This window comes from Clupea harengus, chromosome 4 (assembly GCF_900700415.2).
Source record: "Clupea harengus chromosome 4, Ch_v2.0.2, whole genome shotgun sequence".
Classification (NCBI taxonomy): Eukaryota; Metazoa; Chordata; class Actinopteri; order Clupeiformes; family Clupeidae; genus Clupea; species Clupea harengus.
This window is the reverse complement of record NC_045155.1, coordinates 11,525,929-11,550,864: the sequence shown is the minus strand read 5'-3', so window position 1 is coordinate 11,550,864 and position 24,936 is coordinate 11,525,929. Positions and strand designations below refer to the sequence as shown.

Genomic DNA, 24,936 nt, shown 5'->3' with positions numbered 1-24,936 from the left:
AACCTCCTCCATCCCCCATGCTGACTCAAAAAGCCTGTCTGTGGCTGGCCCCCACCCACGCCACGCTGATGTCAGAGGAACTTCCAGCACCGCCAGCTGGCCGAGGACAAACATCCAACGCAGCATTAAAATTTAAGGACAAGCCCCGCTCTCCAGCGCCCTCCGCCCCCGACTCCCTCCCCAGCCTGCATCTGGGAAGCGGCCGCAGCTGGAGCACACCAGACTGTGCAGCCCGCACACGTCCACATGGAGCCGTGGTGTGAGCTTGTGCCTGTCTGTGGACTGCTGGAATATGAGTTTGTGGACTCGTGCTGTACATGAGCAGGCACTGTTGTGTGTGTGTGTGTGTGTGTGTGTGTGTGTTTGTTTGTGTGTGTGCATGCTTGAGGTTGGGGGAGTGTGCATTTATGGGTGTGTGTGTGTGTGTGTGTGTGTGTGTCACTGTGTGTGCATACATGCACCAGCCTCTCATGCATTTGTTTGTGGAGAGGGTAATGATTAGCACTAAACTCTCCAGGCTGAAATAGCTCCAGGCAAACTCTATGCCCACCAGCGCCACTTACTAATCTAATGTACTAGTAATTGAAGGTATGGTAAAGAACACACATAGACTGAATAAAAATGGGAAGCCTCAAAAGCCAATCAGTGAATCAGAGACAAATCAAAGCCCAGAGGCCTGTTTACCAGTATGGGGAAGCCGGTGAGGAAGTCGTAGATGAAGACGATGCCGCTGATCAGGTAGGTGATCTGCAGCGAGGTCTTGACAGGCTCCGAGCCGTCGATGGACGAGCGCCGCTTGCCCTGCGCGTCCTCCACCACGATGGTGGGCACGTTGAACTTGTTCTTGTCGGCGCAGTGGCCCGCCTGCAGCGAGAAGGTCTGGAAAAGGGCGATGCCGATGCAGACCACGCCCATCACCACGCTGCCGCCGATCAGGAGCAGGAAGCACACGCCGAAGCCCAGGCCGATCTCCGTGACGATGAAGCGGCAGTCGTGTGTGTAGAAGCGCTCGGTGGTGTCGTGCCAGCCCACGGCCGGCAGCGTGGACAGGATGAAGGAGACCATCCAGATGCCCATCACCGTGTGCACCGCCTGCTTCTTAGTGTTGCTCAGTCTGAGGGGTGAGACAGAAGTGAGGAACAGACAGAGATGCAGTGAGAGAGAAGAAGACCAAGGCAAACAGAGAGAGAGAGAGAGAGAGAGAGAGAAAGAGAGACACAGAGAGAGAGAGAGAGAGAGAAAGAGAGAGAGAGAAAGAGAGAGAGAGTGAGAGAAAGAGAGAGACACACAGGGAGAGAGAGAGAGAGAGAGAGAGAGAGAAAGAGAGAGACACACAGAGAGAGAGGGGACAGACATAAATAGAGAAAGGGACAAAGAAAAGGATAACCAGGAAGAAGGTGAGGGAGGTAGAGCAGAGAGATGTAGGGGGAGTGGGAGAAAAGCAGGAAATGAAAAAGACAGATGGACAGAGAGAGAGAGAAGGACACAATGATGGAGAGAGTGAGACAAAGAGAGAGACATAGAGGGAGGGAGACAATGGAGAGGAACAGGTAGAGAGGCAGATAAGGAGAAAAAAAGAAGAGGGAATTTGAAAAAAATTGTTTATGTGACAGAAAAGCAACTCTATTAAAGGTATACCGCTCTGAATGGATTTCAATTCATTATCACAGTTGTGTCTTTATGACATAATTTGTACATTGCATGCATGAGCAACCTTATTCTGAGAACCATAATTGATTGTAATTCGTAAAACCTGTGTTTGTCATTAAATTAATTTTATGAACCAAGCCTTTGCCACCAAGACATCAATTACTGGACGGGGGGTGGGGGGGTACAAAAACGTAATCAACTCCATCCTGTGGTACCAAGAGTATTACAATTAGTTCAATTATGAAACTCGACTTCTCAGAAAAACTAAATACTTGAGAATGAAGTACAAAGTCTGTCATGAATGATTGATCAAACAAATGATATGAATGAGCCCTGGGTAAAGGTTAAACTCGCCACGTCTCTGAGAGGCGCTCAGTCTAAGCCTCTGAAGCCTCAGAATAAAACAGCCCGCTATTATTACACCACTTCATCTCCCTCAACCTGCTGGGAGCTCGGCGCGCTCAGCTCAATCAATGCGATCTGTTTTAATGGCATTAGCCGTCCACACCGCAAGGTGAACTCCTATCGGTGAGTCTATGGTCAAGGGGATTATCGGCAATGCCTAACGTGCCTGAGTCTTTCACAATATTTGGACAATACATGTATATACTGCAAACAGCTGTAAATACCACACACTGTGCTGTGAAGTTCATATCCTTTAGTGGCTAAGGAGATCTAATCAAATCCTCTTTGATCAAGCATGGCAGTCGTGTAAGTGGTGTTCTTCTTGCTACTGTTGTTTTTGGAGTGTGGCTGTTTGCTTAGGGCTTTCTGAGACCTGTCAGTAGCTCATTGAGGTTTCAGACACTGCCTCAACGAGCAGAGATGGTGATTTTCTGCATGGACTAGCTCCATTGTAAGCACATCTACACTGCTCTGTGAGTCACTGTGGGGGAACTGTCAATCCTGACTTGAGAATCTGGGCCTCAACGGCATCCCAAGCCATCCAGAGCGGCCCCTTTTATTTGAACTCCGAGGCGATTTCCCGAGGCGTTCATCCAACCCTGAGCGCTTTTGTGTGAAGCGATAAGCGGCAAAAAACCGACGCCCGCTTCAATGACGACACGCCTCCCGAGGCATCAGAATACATTTCTGCTCCAAGTCACCACTGCTAACCAGGTAATAAGGCTCTTAATCAAAATGGACACATCTGCGACTCAGGCTGCCACTGTGTGATGAGTTTAGCAAGGGAGCCCCAGGGAATACCTAGCCTGCAACCCTCTCTCTTCTCCCTCCCTCACACACACTCTCCATCTTTGTCAAGCACAAGAATGAAAATGCTGTTCAATCCCTTCCCTTTCTTCTTCTACATTTGTCTGGGTTCATCCTCCACCTCTCCTCCTCCACCGCTGCTCTGCATTCTCCTTTGCTTCACCCTTTTGCCCGAACAGGCTGTTTGGAATTTTTTTTTATATCTGCGCTGGTGAGCAGAAGTAGAGTCCCTCCATCCTTCACTTTTCTTGTCCTCCCTCTGTGTGTGTGTGTGTGTGTGTGTGTGTGTGTGTGTATGTGTGTGTGTGTGTGTGTGTGTGTCTTTCAACAGGCTCCAACCATAGAAGACAGACTGTCAGTGCTCTGCTCGAACCATAAATAAAAAAAATAAAAAAAATAAACAGACGGAATTCTCCAGAGAGCTCCAAGTTGCTGATGAGAACAGATGTTAGAGCCTCTCTTTCCCCCGTCAAGGTTGAATTTTCATCCCGGAGCTCACTGCCATTTTCCTTAAATGTAAGACTTTGGTGAAGAGCAAACAGTGGGTTCATGTAGGGACTTGAGGTAATGTGTGCAACCTCGCTTCAGGTAAGACTGAGCCATGTGACGAATCGCACCACTCATGCTGTGCGATGAATAACAATGCTGCTCTGATTGTGTGAAGATCAACGTGCTTTCAAATGGATAATCGCTGTTTGTATTAAGCACACAACAACTCATAACAGGCCTGTCGCACTATTTGCCTTTCTGTTGGTGCTTTGTCTGTACTGTTAGTGCCTCGGGATTGATTTCCCTGTGTTTGCAATAATTGATTTTTGAACGTGCACATTTTGCTTTTATTTTTTGCTCCAGAAATGCACTCATCTGCAAAGATGAGGGAGAACGAGTCATTCACATACACAGATACACATGTAATGCACGTGTCATGCTCACACAAACACACGCATACACACACACACACACACACACACACACACACACACACACACACACACCCACACACATTCCTCTGATGTTACAGGACACGCCAGAATGACATGTGATTCAATGTATGTTTTAAGTGTCCGTGTAAAACAGAGGAATACGACTGGCTGGATCTGTCCCCACGCCCCCTCTGGGTTGAGTGGTGGTGGTGGTGGGGGGGGGGGGTGTTTACGTAAGACTCCACCGCAGGCAGCTTCGCATGAACGGACTGCCCTCGTGACTCTCTCCCTGCATGAGCACATGAGTGGGCGGCAGTGGCGGCGGCACATCGCCGTACCGTACCGTGCCGTACAGTGCCTTACCGTGCTACGCTCTGAGTAGTCAGACGAACCGCTCGGCTCAAACAGGCTTGGCTCTCACCATAGCTACACCGCGCTCGGCAGGAGAGGCTCACCTATACGCGTGGCTATGGCAGATGTGCCCAAACCTGCGGGCCAGAGCCATGCCGAGAGGGAGGGAGAGAGAGAGCCAGGCTGAGCTCACGTCACAAACGCTCCTCATCACCCCTCTCAACCCAGCTGGCGTGGGCCTGCGTGAACACGGCAGCTTCCATTAATAATAACCTAGCCTCTACGTTTCCCTGCCATCAAATGCACATTCCATGTTAGACATGAAGTGCATACAAATGCTTAAAAGTTAGACAATAGAGCATAATACTAAAAGTTCTGCAAAGGGTTCCCTGGTCAGAGAGGCCTGGACATAGTGCATTCTTCACACAGCCATCTCACATAGACCCTCTCTCCCTTCCTCCCTCCCAACTGGAGCGTTTAAATATTCATTGGATGTCTGGATGGCTGGAGGGAATGTTCTTTACTGCAGCCCCTGAGTAGAGGTGATCTCTCCTGAAGTCAGGCTCTGCTTTGCTCTGCTCTGCTTAGCTGGCTGTGCTCTGCAGCAGCTCTCTGAACCCTTCACGAGTGAGGCTGGGGGCGCAGGAGAGAGTGATGTTAATTGATCTACCTCTTGTTTCACAACAATAAAACGCAACGCCGGCTGTTTGTGTGTGTGTGTGTGTGTTTGTGTGTCTGTGTGTGTGTGTGTGTGTGTGTGTGTGTGTGTGTCTGTGTGTGTGTGTGTGATTCTACATGTATGTATTACATTTGATGATACACGCACACAAAAGCTGTATACAGTGTTGCAATTCTGCAGATTTGCAGACACTGTGAGGAACGGTGGGAACAGCAGATAGTCCCGGTCCGAAGAAGCATGCTTTTATAAATATCCTTCCCTACAGGTACATCTATCTCTTTGTCTCTGCTCTGATTCTGGCCAGCTTTAACAACACACACATCACTATTTTCTACCAGGCCACATCATGTTTACTCTGAGTGATACCCACGTGCCTTTGTGTGAAATGTGTTAAAAAGAAATACTAGAGGATGGATTTTTGGTTGGACAGGACTGCAAGGCAAGCAGAACAACAGATGTTCCTCAGTGTCAGTTTGCACTCATTATGTAATCTCATTGGGTTTACATTTACATACTGACTGAAATAAATACCTAATCTATTTAATAGATGCAGAGCCTCAGACACCACAGTGCACAACTCGTTTTGAATACGTTGAATATGCTGCAGATATTATCATTATAAATGATAAAGACTTTGTGTGTCCATATAGCAAGTTTGTATTAATCTCATATGAAACTTGTGTAAGACACATATAACTCATCTTATCATTGACCATTCAAAACACACTTGTGTAGGTGAGAATACCAAACACAACAAAACACACTTGAAAAACCTGACGTATCAGTTAAATGGACATTTGTCCTCCATTTGACTCTTACCTGTAATTGACAGGCCAGCGCACCATCCACATGCGGTGGTAGGAGAGCGAGGTGATGGAGAAGCAGGTGACCAGCGTGAGGGTATAGAAGGTGGAGACGAACACCTTGCAGAGGCCCTCGTTCCACTCGTAGCTGGAGTGCTGGCGCCGCAGCGTGATGACGCAGTACATGGTGATGGGGATGCCCATGTTGAGGATGTGCGTTCCGGCCAGCGTGCAGATGAGGAACTCTAGCGGCTTCCATTTCTTCTGCTTGGCGCTCACGCTCAGGATGCCCCAGGCGTTGGCCAGGATGGACACGCCCGAGCAGACCAGCCATGCCAGCGCGTTGGTGCCGATCACCTCATCCCTCATGGTGCAGCAGCCAGGGGGCACCGCGGCCGCCGGCCGGGCGGAGTCTGGACAGAGGAGAGGCGGCGGCGGGCGAAGCAGCAGGGTGGAGGACGAGCCTGGCCGAGCCTGGGCATCCTACTGGGGCTGGGGCTGGGACTGGGGAGGGTGCAGGGCCCGGGCAGCGCGGGGCGCGCTGGGCATGACAGTCGTGGGAGGAGAAGGAGGAGGGCAGGGAGGAGGGGGTAAGGGAGGGACGGACTCGCCAAGCCAGAGCGCCAAAAGTCCTGGAGAGGAGAGCAGAGGAGAGGAGGGGAGAGGATGGAAAAGGAGAAGAGAGGAGGGATGACAAGAGGAGAGGAGAAAGATGAGGATGGAAGACAGGGGGCATGCAGGAGGATGGAGGAGGGTGAGGAAGTTGGAGAGTGAGGATATGAAGTTATAAATAAAGGAACAAAGAGTGGAAGGGAAGTGTAGCAGGGATTGAATACAAAAAAAAAGAGTTGGAGAGGAAAAAGGTAGAGATGATGTGATGGTGTGAAAGAATTGGAAAATACAGGGGAATGAAAAAGAAAAAAAAGGAATGCAAGAGAAAGGAAGAAAGGAGGTTTGGAAGGAGGATGAGTGTGCAGAGTTGAGAAAGAGTGAGGTAAGACCACCGAAAGGTTGGAACAGGTGAGGAGAGGAAAGGTGAGGAAGATGTTGGGAGAAGAAGAGATAACACAGAAACAGAGAGATAAAAGGAATTAGTTTAGAAACACTGATACTGGTCAGCAGTGTAAACTCAATTTAAGGGAACGGTACAACAGCATACATTTTGTCAGCAACTTTAGGACTTCTCAAAGGGTATCTGCTTTGATGTGAAGAATTTAGAAATTGATACATATTATTGAGTGCATGCGGATACCATGCGTCTGAATGCACAGCCCGCATGCATCACCACGCTACGACCCTGCCAGCCTGAACCAGCCCATCTGTCAGTCGCTGGCATTGCCACAGTGTTGGCAAGCAGACAGAGCCGTGACATTCTGATCAATATGCCTACTGATCAATTAGTCGCTCTGACACCCACTCTAAAAAAAAAAAAACACCACATACACGCTCCGCAAAAACGTAATAGAAGGAAGGTTGCACAATCTGCCAGGTTGGGCCTCACATGTCGGGAAACGTTTTCCCCATCGTTCCGGTGTGAACGATTGATAATCTGGCCGCTGGGTGTTTGGTTCAGCATTTCGCCATGTGTTTGCTCTCGATTAACGTTGAATTACATCTGACATGTCAATTTCTCCCTCTCGCTCCACCTTTTTCTCTCTCTCTCACTCACTCTCCATCTTCTGGTACATGATTGAGATTAGATGGATACTGTTGGCGTCAGTTTCACTGCTCTCACTGTCAGGTAGTGAGACCGGCCACGATCTGTATCATGCACAACCCAGACACACACCACTGCAGACTGCAGCAAAATATAATATAACTGGAAGAAAAATCCAATAGCTGGTACACATCCTTGTAATGATGCAGGGTAAGCGATGGTCTCTGTAATGCAGCTTTGTGAGAATACCTATTGTTACAGAACCACAAACACCATTTAACTGAAGTGCAGTAAACCGTCATTGTAATTCAGAACCAAGAAGTGCAACTTCATACATTAATAATCCTATTAATGTTTCACTCCCTCCACCTTAGCCGCTGCCTGTTTTATAGGCTCCACCATGTGCCCAGGTAAGGATGCCTCCAGGGCTCTTCATTGGGTACCTTACTACAATAGTAACAATTCCAAATTACAATAATTGCCATTTTGTTATTGCCATGGAGATTGGAGAATAGCATTATTAACGCAATCTGTAGGATAACTGCTCATGGAGATTAAAGTAAGATAAAAACTCAGGAAACCCTGAGGGGAATCAGAATATAAAGAACGAACCAAGCCATGAAGAGACGAAGGGTGTGTCTTTCTACCCTTTTCCTGGAGCCCATGAGAGATGATAGGTAGAACAGCACAGCTGAGCTGAGAAAGAGTAGACATTAATGCACAGCATGGCAAGTGATAAGGCCCTAGCGCCTGCAATGCCCTACTGTAGACAATGTTGACAATGCTAACCACACGCAGCTGTTAACAGTTACATCTTTGCACACAGAGGCTAGTAATGAGCCAACTGCGATGCAAAAACCAAGCTGGCAGTGGCTACTAAACTAAATGTCAGGGTCAAGTGTTAACTGAGGTATTTTTCCATTTCTTATCCATTTCTTACCCCCTCTCGCTCTATCTCTCTCTCACCCCTCACTCCCTCACACAGGTAGTCTGACATTTTCTACAGGCTGCATAAAGCTCTTGTCCCAAAGCGGGTTCCCCTTTGACTGACAAACTGTACGCCACATTGTGCTCACTACAAAGCTACAGCTGCTCTCTTTGATGCCAGACATTCAATTACTCGCTTCTGTGAGGCCGGGGCCTTTAATGTTGCCACGTTACACACACATTAAACCCCCTTTTTACCAGTGGGTTGACCTCTTTATGACGTCATCTCAGATTCATTCAACTTCGACGGCCATCTCCAAATCCAAACAAATCCATTTTCAGGACTAGCAGTCCCTCTATTTAGCATTTCAAATCCCAGTTTTTCCACTTTTTTCGCTCACTCCCCCAAACACACAGGCCTCACTGTCCCTGTGGATTTTAAATGAACATCGTTTGAACCCACCATCAAAATAACAAAATATGCAATTTCGCACCGAGGGCCAAAACAATGAACCCTATTTAAAAGTCTAATATCCATACAAAAGACCACCTCCTCTTGCGTCCTGCGTTTTATGGACAATTTCCGTGCTTATTCTTGCTTGCCACACAGTCCTTTTCATCCGGCGGCCATTCCATTTAATCCCACCATTAAGCAGACCTTAGACGGGATTTATAACAGGCATTGTGATAAAACGTCTGAATAAGGGCCGACGCTCGTGGGCCACTTTTATATTTGTAAATCCTCAACATTAGAATTTAAATGAAGGCGCTGTGAAGGCGTTGCGTAAGAGACCTCAATTAGTCGTCCACCCACCCACTCCTCGCCTGAGTAATGGACGGGCTTACAAATCAGCTGTCTGCAAGGGCTGGGGGTGGGGGGGAGGAGGGCATGCTCGCGTTTTTTCGCATGGCTGAATAGGGTATCATCACTCTACCCTGCCGACGTGACAATCAGTGGTGGGGGCGGCAGAGACATGTAGCCAATGCGGCACAGTTGCTTACAGAGAGTGCGCGGCTAGTCAAAATTACCATCAAGACTCGGGAGTGTGAGTAAATATACAGACTCTGAGAGGCCGTGAGGTGCGATACGTGTGTGTGTCTGTGTGTTCAGCGTTGTCTTGAGAGTCACGTGACAGAAGGTCAGATCGCCGCAAGGCAAGAAACGGACGTGTGCGGGCTGAGGTCAGCCTCAGATGTGGTGATGATGTACGCTCCCAGAGGGGCGGAGAGAGAGAGAGAGAGAGAGAGAGAGAGAGAGAGAGAGAGAGAGAGAGGCAGAGGCGTTGACCCCCATCGGTAACCTCTATCGGTAATCCTACGGCTACGTGTGGTCACATTGAGGCCAAACCATCTGCATTCAATCCCTCTGGCCAAGGGATTGGTGAAAGAGATGAATGAACGGTTGCATCGATGGACGAATAAACGGATGAAGGGTTCATTAATCAGGGAAATTTGATTTTCACAGACCATCACGACAGTCATGCCTTCCAATCAATCGTCAGCGCCACCCTCAGCAGTATGCATTACTAAATGACGTCCACACCAAGTGATGATCTTCACTGTTTGATCTATAATCCCCTAGCTTTGACATCACATCACATCTGGACCTAAAGCCATTGTACTGTGCCGAGCGTACCACTATGATTTTGTAAATAACAGATAGTATTTTAGCACACGGTGAACAGTGAGCTTGAACTGGCACCCGGCTCTCTCCTCTCTGAATGTCGGTTACTGTGCTCGGGGAGGCTGGGCCGAGGAGGTGTGATGTTGACCTACATCTCCCTTTGGTTTGGGCGAGTTCAGGCACGATGCTCCCTTGCTGATGTGAGTGACGCATTTGTGTTGCCTGAGAGGCCGAGGTTTCAACGGCTGTCGCAAAGGATGAGGGCTGTGTGGAGAGGCGGCACCATCCCCGGCCAAAGCCTGCCACAGCAACTGTTCACACACACACACACACACACACACACACACACACACACACACACACACACACACACACACACACACACACATACATCCCGACCTATACACACACAAATACACACCTTTTTAAGCACAGAGCTTAGGCGTTCAAGAAGCTCTTTAATCGAAAAACATGGCAACAATGGTCCTCGTGGCTGTTTCATCTAAACACTGATGCACTTGTTCCCAATTTTGGAGAGGAACAAGTGGAGGACACTGGAGCGTAAGGAGATGGAGTGGAGCATTTTGCGCATGTTTACCGCATCAAGTGTAGTGTTAGAGGGGGGGAAAAAAGGACCTTGACAGCCCTGATGATGAACACTGATCCACAACCAAACATGAAGATTGGCTCACTGCATACAAACAGTACGGCAGTCTTTACTGTTCAGAGCTGATGATAAAAACAGATGCCCCACTTCAGATGGGGGATGCTCATCTTACTGACATAGTTGTGAAGTAAGTTTAATATGCCATTTAATATGGTAAACAAAGAGCCACCTGGGTATGGTGTTTTCACATCCAAGTATGGTGACCCAGGTGACTCTTTTTGTTTACCATATTTAAATGGCATACTAATCTCACTTCACACCCAAGTCAAGTCCAGAAGCGTGTGGGACTTACACCATGTTTGACGAGTACAACTTCAAAGGAATCTCTTTGTAAACAGAGAGCACAAATTATGTCGTAGGATATGCCAAGAGCAAAATGAACGGCCCACTTGGGAGATCTAAGAACATCAATAAGTTCATGCTTTACCTCAACCTGCACTTCCAGGGTTTTCCAGCATACCTGAATTCTTGTAATTGTCTTGGTCTAACAGTGTTTGAAATCATGATGTAACTGATGGTCTCAGGCAATGCTTTATCTTAATGTTAACGTATTGTATGTTTTTTTTATTTATCACAAAACAGCACTGTTAGCACAATTACCGTTATATACCATTAGCTATGGAGGTGGAGTTTGCATATTCTCATATGTCTGTATACAAGTATGCTTGGGCAGTTGCAGTTATTGAGTTTCTATTTCTGTGTCAACATTATTTAGAACACAGGTTGAGAATTTAGAATAGAATGAACTGGTTAATTCGCTATATTTTAGATGCATTCAAACAGTTCTGTTCTGTTTGCATTCACACAGTGCACTGTGTGATGGAGAGTACTATATGGTCTACTACTCACACATTTTTTTTTTTAAGAGAACACTAAAAAGGGGAGGAATATACAAAAAAACAACACAGAATCCTCTCCTGCTGGGAAGAGGTTCTTACAAAAAGTACACACTCCAAACACATCTCACACCCTGAGTGTGTCGCTCAGTGTTATTGGGGAACGTCGAGATGCAAGGACGTCTGACGTTGCTCGGAGAGAGGGCTAAATATTTCAGCTCCCTCTATTTTCTGTTTTACAGAGCACACAGTCTGCCGGAGAGACGTAGAGTCGAGGACAGGTTACAAATTACAGTGGTGTGCTGTTGAGTCACCGGCCAAGGAGGCGTTTATGTGGTACTCAAAGGAGGAGCAGGCAGAGAGAGAGAGAGAGCAAAAGAGAGAGACAGAGAGACAGAGAGATGAATTATGGGACATTTGTCAGTCCCTAACAGAAAAAGTCATCTCTCTAAGATTCTTCTCTCTCCCTATGTCCCCTCGCTGTAAATAATAGTAAGTATCGAAGAAGTATACTAGTGCACAAAATGATACGGCTCTCAAAGCAAGGTCATCCACAACACTTTCTATCTGAGGGGTTGGGGAGCTGGTGAATCATGCTGCGCAATTTAAGAACTAATCTCTCAGTGTATGTGTGTGTGTGTGTGTGTGTGTGTGTGTGTGTGTGTGTGTGTGTGTGTTTGTGTATGAGAGAGTGATAAGAGACAAATACCCATAAGCCAAACATGAGATAATATAAAACCCAGGTGAATGTGGTGTCTGCACTGAAGTCTATGTAAAAAGGCAAACTAGTAGATGACTTTGTACTGCATCTGTGCTAATAAAGGAGAGAAGGAGAGAGAGAGAAAGATAGGGAGGGAGAGAGAAAAGTACACTATTCATAAAAGTAAAAAAATTACGTGTTAAGGAGTCAATCTGATTAAACAATTCAGTACTGTGAAATGATAGTAAAGTACAACTGAATGACAAAAACACGCCATATGACAAGGGCTTTCTGGTCTAACTCATTCGATAATAAACTGTGTACAGCAATATGGCAGTCAAACATGGTCCATTTTCCTCTCTACCCCGATAATATTTTTTTAATGCACATTGCTTGGCAACAATAGTTGTCATAAGATTGAGGTCATTATTGTGTCCATGTTGACTGTCCCCTATTTGAACCTGAAATTGAGGACAGCTTCCTGGGAACGGCAATAAAGGGTTTCAGTTCAATTTGCTTCATATTTGTATTTGGACATGTTGCTGGGATACGTGAGGTAACACTACAACTTATCAACTCGGAACATCTCTTATTAACACAGAACCAATAAAGCATGGTATTACATCCTATGTCTATAAAGTGGTATGGTCTATTAGGTGAAACTAGAAGAATTAGTATTAAGATGGGTTATTTGAAGCGACCGCATTTGTGTTACTATAATCAATAAACACTTGATAACTTCAGCAGCGCTGTGCAGTTTAATAAGTGAGCCCTTGATCTATTTTGCTCCTCCGATGCCTGATAAAGATGACTTCATTTCCTGTCTGTGCATGAGTAGCAGACATCTGAAAAGGGGTTTAGCTCTCAGACAGAGCCCTGCACCTTCACGTCGTCAGTCTTGTCAGTCATTTCTCAGATTGTATTTAGCCATAAGTGCTGTGCGCCGACTGACCCTCCCGTGAACTTGTCACAACGTGTCGCTCAGTGTCTGTCCCCTCATGGATGATGTCATTAGGCTGCATTATTATATGCAGCAGTCAATAATGTAATGATTTAATGCTGACACAATGGCCGGCTGCCCTAATAGTCCAGGCAAAGTAGAGTTTTACGACAGACTAATTGTAAAAGAATTTTTTTCAGCATAGATCATTTCTATGAGGTGTCCAGAACAACATACTAAAAGTCCTAAGAAATCCTAGTTGAGGAATTTTGTTTAATTCTCATCAATCCGAGATGTGTGCTAATAATGCCACGCAACAATACACCCCAAAAATGTATTTTTTTTCCTTTACTCCTATCAAAATGAAACTTTACACAATGAAAGTACCCACATTAATTTGAATATGCACATGAGCTCCACACTTATTGAATATGTCCTAATTTGCATAGGCAGAAACACCATTCATATGTTTGACAAATACATGGTACTACCAAGCCAGGCAGTTTTCAGGTTAGAGGCCAGTCTAAAAGCAGCATTGCCATCACCCATTGGCAGTAGGATGATTGGATGAAGATTGGGCCGATGTATTTGTCATACATATGAATGGTGTTTCTGCCTATGCAAATTAGGACATATTCAATAAGTGTGGAGCTCATGTGCATATTCAAATTAATTTCAAAATAAATTTGTAATACAAAAAAAGTTACTTTTCATGTATACTTTTACTATGTAAAGTTTTATTGTGGTAGGGGTAAAGGAAAAAATTAAGCCTATTTGGGTGTATTTTGGGCATAATCGATTAGTGTATAGCTCATTTGCATATTAAAATTAATTTTCAAAGAAACTTTAGAAATGATCTATGCTGAAAAAAATTATTTTACAATTAGTTCTATTTTTGGCTCCAAAATGAGTTACTTTGCCTGGACTATAACCTGACCCTCCTGCTCTACCATTTTGATGCCCAGTCAACGATGCTTCTCTGAGGCCTCCTTTCAACTGAGAACATTGATTAACTTTGCAAAGTTCCAGATACTAATGCGAATTTTTTTATTGCCTTGCCACCTACTGCATAATTACAGTTTTATTAAATTGATGGCATCCTACTGTCGGACGCCAAGCTCAAACTGAGCTCAGGAATCAAGGTGTGGTGACTGGGACATCTTTGTGAAAAAGAACACACCTTTGATGCAGCCAAGGCCAAGGGTGAGATTGAGAGGACGAGTTAGCAAAACACCTCTCTCACCATGCTGAGACTGGTGTCTCTGGGGAAATGACCTATTGGGCCTGTCCTCATCCATTTTTTTCTAGTGAGCGTCGTTTGGCACTGCCGTCTGTGCAAGCACGGCAATCCAGACTATTTTTCATTTGTAGTTCCACGTTGGTGGAACGAACTGCCTAGTACTACCAGAGCAGGGGCGTCCCTCTCTACCTTCAAGAAGCTTTTGAAGACCCAATCTTCAGAGAGCACCTCCCCTCCTAACTGGCACCTGACTAGCGCTTAACTTGCACTTCAGCAGTTACATTCCTGCACTCCTTTTTCCTTTTTTCTAGGTCGCTGTTTTTCTAATTCTCATGTAAAGTAGCATTTATTGTTACACCATGCTTTTTTATTGCTCTTAGCTTGACTGTTCTCTCCCTTGTACGTCGCTTTGGACAAAAGCGTCTGCTAAATGACTAAATGTAATTTTTTGGTTTCTTTGTGTGTGAGAGAGAGAGTGTGTGTGTTTATGTGTGTTAGAGAGAGCGTAAGAGAGAAAGAAAGAGTGTGTGTGTGTGCGTGTGTGAGAGTGAGCGTGAGACAGAAAGAGTGTGTGGGTGTGTGGGTGTGTGTGTGTATGAGGAAAAAGAGGGAATGGGTGTCTCGAGAGGAAGAGAAGGGTGTAGTGCGCTGCTTGAGGCTCATAATCTTCCCTGCTGCCATCTCTCTCCTTCTGATAAATGACCTTTAATTTCACTGCATCCTCGTTTGTCAGAGGATGGTGGAGAACAGCTGGGTGTTTCCCTAACCGAGACACACAATTAGGAGCGAACAAGCTCCAGATTTATTTTTAATGATGCTCAAGAGATACTTCATCCTGCTATTAAGTTATGTCACATGCCAGGGTCTCTCATGTATCTGGTGACAGTTCAGGCTGTGTGTGAATTCTCTACTACTGCAGTGAAGGGGTTCTCTTGTCTATACGTTAAACTAGCAGGTTTCATAACACAGCACGGCACCTTGCCAGACTGGGAGCGTTTAATGACCCAATTTCCTGCCGTTGTGTAGGAAAAATCTCCACACGTTCCACAGTAAACAGAAATAATGGAATAGTAGAACAGAATAATGGAATCGTTTTCGCTCTCTCGCAGTGAAGTGTCTAAATAAACACCTGTTTATTTGGTCCAGGTTCCATGCTAACAGTGATGTACATGGTGCTTAATGGCCATGAATCCATCTACTTGGGCTGGAGATGCTTGCCACCTCTGTATACCGTATACTATGGAGTGTGTGGAACATAATGTGTTCCCCAAGACAGCCAAATGAAGCAGGATTAGCCTTTTGGCATTGGTTAGCAGGAATTTGTCGGGTCTGGTTGAGCACACATTGTTCAAAGAAGTACCCTGCCTTTGTTCAAGACTTTCACACAAGATTTACATATTCCTGAAAATCCCCTCTGACAGAGCTTCTCCTATGGGTCACCCACATGAGTGAGACTACTGTAAAAGCCCAGAGGCCCTTTAATTCTGTGGGGCACCATAAGAATAGTCTTTCAAACAGAACTGTACCTGCGAACCAGTGAATGGATATGTAGTAGCTAGAACCCTGTGTATATAGACTGTATTGAATGGTCCTGCAGGGAGAGGTGTCTGTGGTAGGAAACTAGATGGAGTCCTATGATAAATGGTGGTATGGGCCATCTGTGACTGGACTATACTTGTGTATTTAGGACGATTTTAGACTGATGCATGTCTAGTCTGATCAGACAACCATTTTGGCCCATATTGATCTGCTCAAAGTTTGAGCAGCATCTGACCGAGGCACAGGCATGAGGAAACTACACAAGGCATAATACACATAACACACAGACTCCTTATAGCTAACACAAGATACACGCGACACAATTCTTAGGGTCGGTCGCTTCCAGTACTACCACAAACCCGGCAATCGGCACAAGCTCAAGACATGGTGGAGAGCAGAGGATACAGTCCCAGAAGGAGCAACTGTCTCTGAAACGTTTAGGTCGGGCAGTGTCCTCCCGACGAACGCGACGGCACAGAGGACCCTCAGGCGAGTAGCAGGGATGCAGAGCCTCTGAGCCGGTGGCAGCAACACAGAGAGCTCCTGCTGTCAGCAATGATGCAGTAGACCACAGGCTGTCAAGGCAGTGCTGCGGCCCCCTCTGGCCTGCAGCAGCGATACGAAAGACCCCTGCGCGTCAGTAGCCCCCGCTGGGTGGCTGCAACGGTTGATGCGGCTGCCGCTCTGGCTGGCGGCCCTGAGGTGGAAACCCCCAGCTGTCAATCGGGAGGTGTAGCAGCAGTCTCTCCGGTTGTCAGGAAAGATGCGAACGACCCGTCTGGTCAGCAGGAATGATGCAAGAACAGTCTGGTCAGCAGGAACAATGCGAAGACCCATTGCTGCCTTTCTTTGTTGTAGCAGGGTGGCCATAGCCCCAGCACCTAGACGGTGTATGGCTTTGGACGCCAGCAGCAGCTGACTACAGGGCCTTTCTGCAGGAGCTTTCCCAATCTTAACAGTGCCCTCAAGCCTGGGACACACCAAACCAACATCAAGGAATGAGCAGCGACGAAGGCCAACTGTTGCATCGCCTCACGTCCAAAGCAGCATTCACTTACTATTTTCACTTGCTCACCACAGATGGTTTTGTAATAAAGCTACTTCTAATCAAGAATATGTCTGATAAGAAGTTGCAAATGGCACTGGCATTGTCAGACCTTGGTTGTGGGAAAAAAAAGGTTGGAGCAGTCATGGAAAGGCCTACAACAGCAACAGGCTCAAGGGCCTTTCCCAAACCTATGTCGAGAGTTGAACAAAAATGAAACCTCAGATTTAAAAAATGTCGCTGATCCGCCAATCAGAGTGCTCTCTCTCACCGAAGGGTTCTGCCACCAATTCAACATGCTCAAACGCAGACAGCGGTCCAACTAATGCCAACAGTGTGGGACACACTGCAAGGGCTGCAGACACTCACCGACACTCACCGACATTGAACGAAGGCCGATCATTGTGTCAGGGTGCTGCGCCAGGCAGATTGCTCCTTCCTCACCAAGCTGGGCTCTGCGGAACTAGCATCCAACCGTTACCTTGTCATACAGGGCTGACTGCTCCCAGGCCAGTGGCAATGCCAACACTGGACCTTCAGGGCTGTATATATATATATATATATATATATATATTTTATTATACTGTATATAAAAAGGATGAATATATATGTATATATATATATATATATACATGTATCTGTGAAATAGAACTCTGCACCTGTCGTCCCCTTCACCTGCTGCTGTTGAGAGAACAACTTCTTCTACTCCACAAAGACACTCAATCGTGCTTCCAATTCCAAGGTGACATCACGCAGAATCTTGATATTTTGTCAGTCTTCCTATGGTTTATTCAAAAAGTGAACAATTTCATCAGAGTGAGGGAAAGGCTGGTATGGGCTACCTGTGACTGGACTATACTTGTGTATTTCAGATTTTAGACTCAAGCTGATGCATGTCCTGTTCAGACAACAATTTATCTGGCAGGTGGCCCATATTGACCTGCTCAACTGTGTGAGTTTCTGTAGTTCAGCAAGTATAACAGAGCGATATGATCATACTTGTGATTTTTATTCTGTGGATGAACAACAACAGGCAGAATCGGGATTTGTCTTTGACACTCACAATGATTATTGAGGACAACTGACACATAATGAGGGAAAGACTTATACACCGGCAAAGTTTTCAGGGTAAGGGTGGACACAGATGCAAATACATGAAAAACTACATGAGGCATCACACATAACATACAGACTCCTAATCACTAACAGTACATACACACTTAAGGTAAGAAAGGAAAACACAGATACACTCTTAATTCAAACATTTTACATAGAATTACACATTACACCCTACAGCAGCTACACACAAATTATGGGTAACTCACCATACCCCCGAACACAACATAGGAGCCCTTCACACAACTGTATTGATACAAATAACATACAGTCTAACTAATCTCTGTATTTTCATTTTAATAAATATATCTGTCATATAAATTAATGTAAATGTTCTTCACAAGACATCGGTTCTCCCTGTTATCTACCTTTGGGATAAATGTTACACTTCACTGGATAGAGTTTAAACTTGGTTTCCACAAAGTTCAGAGAGCAAGACGTTGTCAATAGCAACAACCATGGCATGAAAATAGGCCATTACCAGGTTCACTACACTACTTCTGTATTCAGTGCAAATCGTAGCACCGCACACTAATCAATTTTCAAATGTTAGCTCACTGGTGGCAGTTTTGGGATCAAGTGGTCCATGACACGTTACACGTTACGATAGCCATGCGTTCCAGCGGACACCTTGTAAGAAAAGAGTGGGAGGCGGCAGAAAGAAAGAAAATACGAGCATGCAATGGGCGATTTTGTAGGAGGCGTGGATCGCGTGAAAATATCTCTTCTGTGCATAATAGTTAGAGGTGAAGTTAAAATAAAAGCACATTTGCGCATTTAAATTTGAGTATTGGCGTTCATATTCAAACTGACTGGTGCAGCACAGAAAGATGTAAAACTAGCATATTCAGTGGAATGCTTATTTTAAACAACCGAATTCCATTTACACATTATTTATTTATTTAAACACTTGGGCTACTCTGTATTTACGTGCCCTCGTGTAGACTTCTTTCTCGTTCACGGTGCCACTGAGTGAAAAAATAAAGCTATATAAGTACGGGTGTTCCCAACTCGGGCTACTGTGTTTTATTCTTGACAAATAAGTGGTTCCGGAGCTGTCAATGAAATTGGCTCAGGGACAAAATGATAGCACGTAAACCGTCCCTAATGTTTAAACATAAAACCAATTTTCTTCTCGTGGTCTCACATTGTCCCAAAAGGCTCATCAAGCTATGTCTGACCTTGTGCTCTGTAAAAAAAACACCAACACCTCGGCTTCAAACCATAGGATATGATTAACTGCTATAATAACCAAACGACTGCACAGAGAGGAAGCGAACGAAAAGCATCTGCAGCTTACCTTTTATGAGCGACAATATTCGATGAACAAATCCAAAACAAACGATTTTCCCCTTGTATTGTTTCGATATTCAAAACTGTCGCGTGCAATCCTTACATTCCGAACTGTGAGATGGTATGCACAGCAATGAACAGTCCGGAGAGAGGCATATGTCAAGGAAGGTAGAAAATGGACAGGCGGGCTCAGAATGCTTGGAGTGGCGCCTAAAGAAGCACTTCCCGAGCGTCTTTCATTTCGTTTCAGCGGAATCAGCTTTAAGCTCTCATTTATTACAAATCCAGGCCGAACAGCGCGATAAGCTCAAAAAAGCGCAGTGATTTCATACAGCGTGTTTGTATTGCGCTTTTAAACTAATGCCTAGCGTATCCATACAGTTGTCGCTCACCGAAGCAGACAGAATGAATTAGAATGGTCTCTAGTCAAACCATGTTTTCCACGTCGCTCCTGGGGTGGAGTTTCATTGCATTTAAATCACTTCACATGTAAACACTGATTTTTTCAGTTCTGTCATAAGCTGTTATTTCAAAATTATATCCCGTAAAGTTGGCAAATGGCCCTGGCTAATTAAGCAAGCTATTTTTCCGTTATAATAATTTTGCAAAATAAACTATGGCTGCAATATCCTACGCAAAAGCAAGAGAACGCGCGATAGGCATCCACATAATGTCCTAGAACGCTCACAATGGACCACATCAGCGTGACTCGGATAGCGAGGCATCCCCCACTCTGCGCACGGGGTGGTGATTGGCTGGAGATGTGTCAGCGAGTGCTACCAACACAAGCGGTTGAGGAGATGGGTCGGGCACAGCTCCGTCAGGGACGTAAGCCAAGCTACATACAGAGACCCCACATGCCCAGAGGGTCCCTCCCCACGAACGGCCAGGCCGAGGTGAGGGAAGACTACGAGGAAGAGGGTGAGGGTTAGGGCTGGAGGTGGAGGTGGAGGGATCACTGAATCCTTAGCAGTCAGCTCCAACTACATTTGTCTTGAGTGAATGTTGGCGTTACAGCCTTTCACATGTCCTCCCTCGTTGACTTTATTGTGCTCTTATGTAACATGCAAAGGAGGACTTCTTTCCTTGATGATTTGCTTAATGCATGAATAAGTTCTCCCCGGAGGCCATTCGGCATCCAGTGAGGAAAAACAGTTGCAATTGAAGAGAGTGGCGAGATAACACGTGTCTACGTAATTAATGAAAGTCAGTCATCACACAAATCAAGTCAAACGGCATTATCTCTTGGAAAACACAAACTACCAATACACGATGAGGCTCGTTGCATCATGGCGCACGCCTAATTTCTATGCAGTTCTGTGCAGCATTTCACAGAAATTGAATACATTCTATATACAGTCTTTACATTAACACATTTAAATGGCCAACACACACACACACACACACACACACACATAACCGTACCATTCATGACGGCTCTCCATTCCCCTTTGAAGTTAACTGAAGATCACAGTCCCATGCACTCAGCTCAACATTTAATATTCACCAGGGCTTGCACGATGTGCAAACGTAGATATCCACGAGTCCCTGGGGCTAAGGGCAACCTTCGATTAAAAACAAATGATTGTATAAAAAAAAAGTGCTCAGTATAACATGTCTTTGCTCTCAATGAAATAAACTTAAAAATAAAATGAAATAAAACATCATTCATGCAAACAGCATCGGAGTCGTTTGTGCTGAATATATATATATTGTAATATGCTCTCATCAATAAGGTAAGAAATGCAAGGTATTGCACAGTAAGTGGGGTGCAGGCCTTGTGCAACATTATTTGCAGTCCGGTCCCTGATGCTGTGCTGCATGCATGCATGTGCATTATGTAAGCCCGGTGCTGTGTGCATGTGATGTTGAATGATTCACATGGAAGCCAGGCAGTGCTGTTTGAATGGATTCTGGCATCATTCACAGAAAACAGATCTGAATCTAGCCTTAGGATCACTTAAACGGTGCTTTACCTGCTGAAATCCCACATACAAATAGTTAAATTGCATCTATTACTGTAGGTAATGGTTGTGTTAGACATGGCATGTAAAAATTCAAATGCGTTTGGCAACCTGATGCCTGACAGATTCACATACCGTGTTACACATAACACACAGTCTATTTCTAATACCACACATGCCACATGCAGTTTGTGCAGAACAGAACAAAATAATATTGAAAACAAAATCTGGCTGGACTTAAATAACTTAAGCAAATGGTATTGGTTGTGTCTAGTCATTAGACAGTGAAGGCTGAAGCCTTCTAAAGAGGCATTGTAATTTAGATTGGAGGCATAGGCCTATTAATTTACACTGGCATATTATTGTTAGCTAATTGCCATACTTATATCATACAATTATAATTCTATGAATAGCCATCATTCCAGGAGGTTGCTAGGTGTTTCTACATAATTGTTGCTTACCATGATGTGCTTGCTAGGGTGTTGCTAGGCAATTGTAATAGCATAAAAGTAATTGGTTAGGTACCTATGCAACGATTTATTGGTTTTATTTCATCAATGGTTACTAGGGGATATGAATGAAGATATCCAATGGTGTAGCACTCAGTAACATGGACAAATAATGGTAAAAATGAGAGCTATGAATTTTGGTTACCAAGGCAACTGTAGATGATTTAAAGTCTACAAATGAAAAGAATAATAGAAGCGATAATACATCACTGAAACAGTAGTTCAATCGGCTTGGCTAGGCACCCTATTGTGTGGGGCACTATGACATCATCAGTGGAATCCATCACTTGGATTTCAAAGTTCCTGAAATTTCCACCATTTCTTTTTACAAAAGAGGACGTTTTTAAAAGCTTTGTTTTCTGAAATTCATGAGATACATACATAACCATAAAAGGAATGCATATTGAGAGTGTCTGTGGTTTGATTAAAACTCTAAAGCCATTGGAGAGATAGTAGCTGTAATTTACATTTACATTTATGCATTTGACAGGACTTCTTATGTCTTTTTTATTAAGTGTTGTGATCACACTGTATTTAAGAGGAGAAGTCAAGATACAATGAGGAAGGTTGTATTTACAAACTGCATGATAAGACCCACTCTCCTTAGGATTTGAAGCCATCTGAATTGCTTCAGGCATACTGACCAAAAGATAAGCTCAGTAAGCTGCATTATTCACACAGAGGAATGGCACTCCTCACCTCAGCATGGCAAGTACATGAAAGACAGAGAGAGAGCGAGAGATAGAGAGAGAGAGAGAGAGGAGGGAAGAAAAATAACAAACCCTCGCCAACACGGAGCCAGGTGACCTGGAAGTAAAAGCCGACAGAAGGCATCACAGCCCACTCATCCTGTGCGCTCCGAGCTGCGCCGCTCCCTCTCCCTGTCTGCCTCTCTCTCTCCTGTCTGTCTCTCGCCCTCTCTCCTAACTCGCGGGGAATCAGGGATCTCACCCACACTGCAGTTTACCAACACCAAGACCATGTCGCAGGGATAAGCCCATCACCGTTGGCAGCGGCTCACACAAACACTAGGCATGTGGACGCTGCGATGAGGGGTTTCTTGTTTATCCAAGCCATCCCCCCAACCCACACAAACACATAACCTTGTGGCTGGCACGAGTGGGAAGGTCGTCACCTCCGATGTGAGCAGCTGCATGTTCTGGGTTTAGGTTAATAACAGTGCAGGGTCGACGTGCAAAACTGTCACACTCCCTACTGGGCTCAAATTAGTGCAGACGCACGATCATGTCTCCTGAGCAAATGAAATAGTACTTCTACTTAACATGGACATGCCTGTGTGACACTCAGCCTTACCAAGGCCTGATTTCATAATCAGATTAGATTTCCCCAGGCATACAGAATCAATAACCTCTTTTTATCTGGACTAGAAAAAAAAAAAAAACGTACTTCATTAAACATATAAATGGTTCGTAGCATGAGGGAAACAGGCAAATCAAAACCAAACACATCAGTATCAACAGAGTATGTTCTTCTGTTACTATGGGAACATCAACAGTAAAGATATATATTTCCTTGTAAAGCAAATGCTGTATTGGTCTTTTGATGGAAGTCTATGATGTGATGTCATGTGTAGTACTGGATGTGAGCCATTCCCATAAGGAATGAATGGTTCTCTGGCGCCACCCCTCCCCCTCCCCTCCCCTCCCTTGGGAGACCGCTGAAGTTCACGACAGGATAAATATAGAAATGTTTTTTTTTTCTTATCAGTTCTGCCTGAAATGTGCCGCTTTGGCCAACGTGAGGATGTTTGTTTACCATGACTACTCTGTACAGACTATTGCCATCTCTGAAAAAAAAACACTGTGGTATACCGTGGTATTTTTTGTCACAGAACATCTGTGAACATTGAGCCCATGTCTACTTCAATGTGAAATATTCTTTTTCTGTATGGTGCCTCGTCATCTTTCTCATCTTAGTAGTGATATGTTACGTCATTCATATCAGCATTTAGTTACGGCAACATGAAAAGCAAGTTACAAGTTACGACAATTTAAAAAATCTCAATAGGCAGCATTACACATATTCCTGACAACGCAAAAGTAGTTTTATTGAAACTGAAAAACATTATTATTATTGTACTGATTAATATGAAGAAGAAAAAAAGAAAACAAGGAAGGTTGTACTGATGGAAATGGACTCAAAGTAGACACACTACCAACAAGAGGTGTTTCAGTAAACTGCACTCCATTAACCTGAGTAACTGTGACTGGTGTTCAATATTTTAGTAAAGTAATATAATGGCCATCAATATGTTCAGTATTTCAAAGTACCTGGCAATATGGAAGTTGTGATATATAGAGCTAATTGAGAATATCGTGGCCTTTATCTGCCTTTTCATCCAAACTGATTCATAAAATTATCATAATGCGTAAAATTATTATGATTGATGTTGGTTTAAAAATATATGACTGTGCATTTTGCATTATTATAATAATGTTGCCCCTGAACTAATCAAGTAGCTGGTCTTTCTTTGTACCATAATTCTGTCTCACTATATTCCATACTCCAGCAGACATAAATAGCCTTGACATCATGCATCAATTTCAGCAGTCATCAGTGACTTGACTGCTGTGATTACTCCACGTGGATGGTGATTTGTGAATGGCGGTTGATGGATGAGCTGTCCATTTAGTTGCAGTGAGGATGCACACAGCCAATAAATTTGTCAGAGCCCAGTCTCCTTGGCCGGCCCTCCCCTCTTCCACACCCCTTTCTCTCTCTCCTTCTCCCTCTATCTCAGCCGTCTCCCAAAGTTTTTGGGTCTGCTAAGGACGTGAAGTGTCCTAAATAAGGGAGAAGTTTACGGGTTGGATATATCAACCTCTCCAGTATCCGCCTAAGTCAGTGTTCCACGTATACACACACTCCTGTACCCACACTTCCACACACACATATAAACGTGATCTTTCTGCTCTTTCTCTGAATGTATGATGTGCTTCAACCCTATTTGTCATCGATCACGCAGAGAGGAATCCCGAGCATTATCAATCATGAGAGTGAGTGAAGGAGACAGTGTGGAGAAAGAGAGAGAGAGAGAGAGAGAGGGAAAGATGGAGTGAGAGGGAGGCGGAGGAGAGATAGAGAGAGAGAGAGAGTTGAGTCATATGTCCTGCGGTTCGTACTGGCACAACAGTGAAAAGATGAGTATTGGATAGTGGATGGCCTCTTTGATAAAGCCAGCACAGAGCCCATGGCGAGCAGTTCGACAATAATAATAAAAGAGACACAGACCCACTTGAG

General features: G+C 44.8%; 1 protein-coding gene across 3 annotated transcripts in view; it reads right to left on the bottom strand.

Annotated features, from left to right (window-relative positions):
- Window positions 1-19,977, bottom strand: part of LOC105898907 (probable G-protein coupled receptor 153) — a 34,325-nt gene extending 14,348 nt beyond the window's left edge. For 2 of the 3 annotated variants that reach the window (XM_031566244.2, XM_012826018.3), the window contains exons 1-2: window positions 5,635-6,577; window positions 685-1,114 (exon numbers count right to left, since the gene is read on the bottom strand). In XM_031566244.2, coding sequence (XP_031422104.1) covers window positions 685-1,114; window positions 5,635-5,987 — 783 coding nt within the window. In that variant the 5' untranslated portion in view covers window positions 5,988-6,577. Of the gene's footprint in view, window positions 1-684; window positions 1,115-5,634; window positions 6,578-19,209 lie in introns of those variants that run through there. The other variant, XM_031566243.2, reaches the window with a different exon arrangement.
- Between the last annotated feature and the right edge of the window lie 4,959 nt (window positions 19,978-24,936).